Raw genomic sequence first — 4,898 nt, 5'->3', positions numbered from 1 at the left:
ACACACACGCTTTGAGTAACTCCAACTCTTAATTGAGCTATTCAACTGTGCTTTTTACCCACTTTAGTGCAGAAGACCCAAAGACTATAACATTCTTCTAAAACTGCCAACCCCCTACTAACACCAAGTCATTTCAGTGCTTTAAACCACTGTAGCCACCTGATATAACCTCTATATATCGCCCCATCTACCTTTCTATCCACCTGAACCATCCCATTTTGAGCTACTCAATGGAATGTCTATCCATCTCAACCTTACGTCACCCCATAATACACCATTACAATTCAAATAAATCAACTAGCTCAACTTCTCTATGTGTTCTTTATTGTACTAACATTAAGCCAGACCGCGTTGCTTATCTTAATATTGCGTTCTGGCCTGAGTGGGCACCCTGTGCTACGCTTTATAGCACACTCCTCCCACCCACTGCTACTTACTGTGCGCTCTTATGAGCATTACAAGGAGTGAACTCTCCAGGGAGACCATGGGATCTGAATTGTAATTCGCACCTCTATTTATAGTTTTGAGGAAGCCCTAAATATGCCCAAATAGAGTACTTCTATTAAATAGACTCGTTCTCCACTGGTCTACTAATTAACATTGTAATTGACTGAAGCAGATCTAGACTCACAACAGACCAAACAAACACTAAGTGAAAGTAAAACTCAAGAAGAACTCAACCAAATTTCAAAATGAACACTATTGAGTTTATTTTCAAGATTAGCCAGATAGGAAAGTAATTGAATATATAGTTGAACTTGATCAAATGAAGAACTGATTAAGAAAGATAAGCTGAGCATTATACACACACTTAACATTCAGACATTAAGGCAGTGAACAGTAATGTAAGCCTAAACTAGATCAGCCGATAAACCATCAACAAAAAAGGTGCTTTTGAGATTAACATTGGACCAGAAATGAGATTAGACCAGAGACAAGACATATAATAGACAAAGACGGCACTATAATCCAAAACAGCTGGTTTATTTTAAACAGTAGGTTAGATAGAACACATGGTAGCAACAATACTTTTCCAATCCAAAGTGCGCTATAGGTTCATTATTAGTACAACCGAGCAACTAGGCGTTCAAAGACAATATTGTTTGGAAAGTTTGCGTTAGCTCGATAACTTGGGGGTCCTGCTCTCTTCCACTAAACTTCTCAACTTCTTCCACGGGCAGCATGTTATAGGTCTCTAATATAATCTCCTTTAGGGTGTGCTGAGAGCTGATTAGGAATATATGCTCCAGTGGCATAGTTGGCGGTAATGAAAAGGTGTCAGTGATTGTAGCAGGGTTAGCAGAACTAGTATATTTAACCGCAACGTCTTCCTTTTGGCCCAGGTCATGCTTGGTGATTGGTTGCGTATAGAGCATGCCTGGCAAGCGCTTGAAGTCCAAGATGCAGTGAGCGCAGATAGCACGGTCAATAGCAACAAATAACACGCAAGGTCCATTTAAACTAGCTGTTGTGGTTGGGGTTGCAGGCTGATATGGCTTGTTGCAAATTGAGCAGCGGCCCCATAATATAGTATGTTCAGACAAGTCTTTCAATTTCTGGACTGTTTGGCGATCCCGGGCATTCAGACAAGCAATGGCTTGCAGGTCCTTTGCTTGAATCAAATTACAGAGGGATAGAGAGAGACAATAGGGATACAAAGAGTCCGACCAAGTTTTGTTGTTTAGACAAGAATCGAGGCTATAATTACAGGCATACATGGTTATGCTTGTCTGAGAGCCGGCAATCATAGCCATACCGAGCCCTTCATTGCCGATATGTTCAGATGGGTGGTTGATAATGAGAGTATTCTTAGTAACAGCAAACAGTCCCATAAAATCAGCATGGTTAAAGTGTTTAGTCGACCGAACATCAAGCCAGTTGAGTCCCGGGAAACGAGTTCGAAGCCAGCGTAAAATAGGCGTTACTAATTGTGTTAGTAAGGAATAAGGGATCAGATATTTTGGCGAGTATTCATCTATCGAGAGGGAAATAGGGTCATTAGACGCGTTGGGATTCCATTTTAAGGAAGGCGCCCACATCAACTTACAAGAGATCGTTGGCGGGGGCGATATGCATTCTTTAGGGGTTGCAACAAGTCGGGCGAGGTCCTGATTTAAGAGTTCACTGAAGGAGTCAGAGATGTAAACTTCTAGACGGCGAAAGCAAAACCGCATAAATGGCCGCAAGTGATCTACTACTTTGGGCACTAAACCACTCATTTGGGCCTCATCGCACATACGCAAGAACGAAACCAAGAATGTTATGGAAAAACGGAACGTTGTTTGTTTCGTATTGATCCACAGCCTAATAAGTTCGGTAGAGTCACTAAGATCCCGCCATTGCCGGGCGAAGTTTTGGCTTTGGATATAGTTAGAATACTCCCAATACACTTGATTCTTAACTCTGTCTAGAACCCCATGGTTGTTGCTAGCAGTGGCAACCCACGAATCGTAATCACCACTAAGGTAGATTCCTACATCTTCATTCACCAAATCACAACATTTCAAAAAGTGCCAAACTATGGTGCTACTACAGTCTATAAAGCAAACTAGGCGGGCCTTGATCCTAACAGGGGGTGTTATATCCAGGGCGGGCCAAAAACAGCTATCAATAACGATCTCCGCCGTGTCTGGGAGGTGCTCAAATAAGGAAAACAAGGTCTTAAGGCCATTTGAGGTGGATATACGTACAGATGTGATATTAACATATTGTATCGGCACGGGGTGAGTCTTGTATACATTTGACATTTGCACGACCAGCGCAGCCAGTGCCAATTCTGGATATGCCTGGTCTTTAGGAAGACCACCCAGAATAGTCGGCAGAGTTATTAGATACTTTTCTAATGCATGCTGGCTCGTACAAAACGATTCAGTCGAGTTATAAAGGTAGCCACTGACAATGAGCCGTGCTTCTTGAGTATCTGTGCCTTGTTGGTCAGCCGCCCAATATAGGGCTTGGCAAAGCGATAGATGCGGATGGTTTACAAAAGCCACCAAAGGTGGCGTAGAGTTTAGCACCGACACAAATGGCCTAATACAACTGCTGAAGTCCTCTAAGCAGTCGGTATCAACTGAGACTGGTTCTCCCATATAATTTAAATCATATAAGCCGTGCTCAACAAGTATTTTGACCGATGATACTTCGATACAGGATTCACTGAGGCGCATTTTCAAATAGTCTTCTGTAAACTTGCTACGGGCATCGTTCGCCGTAAGCTGCAATAGACCCCGTTTAATGTAGGGCGATCTGACAAAGTCGTTTGCAAAGGGAGGATGCTGAATTATTAAATCCATAGTAGTGCGAATAGTCGTTCCTTGATCAACAACCATGCATAGATAGAGGAAAAACAGGTACTCTAGGGCCAATTCACATATTCTGTTGGTCTGTAATAAATGTCCGAAGATACCGCCATTGATCATTTTGTCTATTTCTTGAGCCGATGCTTGTAGGCCTTGTGTAGTATAGCTCTGGATAGTGAAGCTTTTGCAGATGAAAGATGCACATCCGTACAGTAGGGCATCAATGTCGCAGCTTCGGGGATAGTCAGTTGTCAGCACAAGTGAAAAGCAATCGACCCAGTGGATAGGGCGACCCCAGACTAACTTCTCATTGCTAGTGCTGATCCCCAAGAATTGAACCTGCGCAAACTGGTAGATTTTGGCTAGAACAGAGCATAGCTCAATCTGGTCATCCACTACGGAGATCTTAACAGGCGGCTTAGCCAATAGACGAGTTTGGTCATTTGGGGATATTTCAATAGAGTCACAAAGGCAGTTGATGCTCAGGGGGTTTGTAATATTGAAGTATACTTCATTTATCTCAGCAACAAGTAGTAATTGCTTCAGCAGCACAGCAAAGACCAACGGATTACACAACGGACCGGCCAACTTAATTCCACGGGCGGTAATCTTAGAGACCTTTTGAAGAGCAGCCAGATGCATCTCGGTGGCATCCACATGTAGTTTTGAGGCATTAATGTATCGATCCGGTGCGTTTATATTATACATCCCAGCGACTTGAACAATCTCATCATCCAAAAGGCAACTCTGGTCCTTTCTGTTCATCTCCATCGAAGGATAAAGCTTGAAGAGGCCTTTCAGAGTACCTGTCATTGCATGGCAAGACGCCTGGCTGTCATTAGCCGCATTCACACACCATACACCCATCATTAGAGTTGCACAAACCACCAGATCTACACATCTGCCAATAATTCTTATCTGTCTCTTGTAGAAGAACTGTTTGCTCATAAGCATTTTAAAAATAGCCCTTCTTATCTTATATTTTGATCTCTAATGAAATCAATTTATAGCATAGATGGCGCAAAGAGCCGTGGTATAGTAGCAGTGAGCAAGCCACAACCATATAATTTAACTCAAATACAACAGGCAGTTCTTTGTTTCTTCCATGTATAAGCATTCATATTACAAAACCACAATCCGACCACTAATTTAGTCTGTCCAATACTAACTGTGGCGTCCGTGCCATCCCCCACATCTTAATGAGAATCTCGTGATATATCTACTTTTAGACGAGTTAGTTACCAGAACAAAGAACTTAGGTATTTATTGTGGTACGCCGAGTATGAAGCTCGCCTAGTTTGAAATACAAAAGCCCTCAGCATGTAAGACTTGGTGATTATCTTTATTGAGCCAAAGTACCAAATGAGTCTCCTTTCTGTGTCTAGGACCAGGAATACAACCTTTCATCCCTAAGGGTAGATTTAGAAGTGGATGGTGCTATATTTTATTCGACTATACTTACTCGAGAGTTTTAGATAAGCTTTTATAGATTAGATAGTGTTAGTGTTGGGTTGGGTTGGATATGGCACATTGGCCAACACCGACTCTATTAAAGACATTTATTGAGACGAGTATCGATGTGATTTGTTAAGTAAATAT

At 42.1% G+C, this 4,898-nt stretch overlaps 1 protein-coding gene across 1 annotated transcript; it reads right to left on the bottom strand.

Annotated features, from left to right (window-relative positions):
- Positions 1–1,079: 1,079 nt before the first annotated feature.
- NEHOM01_2457 (uncharacterized protein) lies at positions 1,080–4,247 on the bottom strand (the record flags this gene model as incomplete). Its single annotated transcript, XM_051491333.1, has 1 exon — positions 1,080–4,247. One exon carries the CDS (start codon positions 4,245–4,247, stop codon positions 1,080–1,082), a length of 3,168 nt encoding a protein of 1,055 aa, XP_051347293.1.
- Between the last annotated feature and the right edge of the window lie 651 nt (positions 4,248–4,898).

This window comes from Nematocida homosporus (genome assembly GCF_024244095.1).
Source record: "Nematocida homosporus strain JUm1504 chromosome Unknown 4510, whole genome shotgun sequence".
In the NCBI taxonomy this organism is placed as follows: Eukaryota; Fungi; Microsporidia; genus Nematocida; species Nematocida homosporus.
This window is presented reverse-complemented; position numbering and strand designations above follow the sequence as displayed.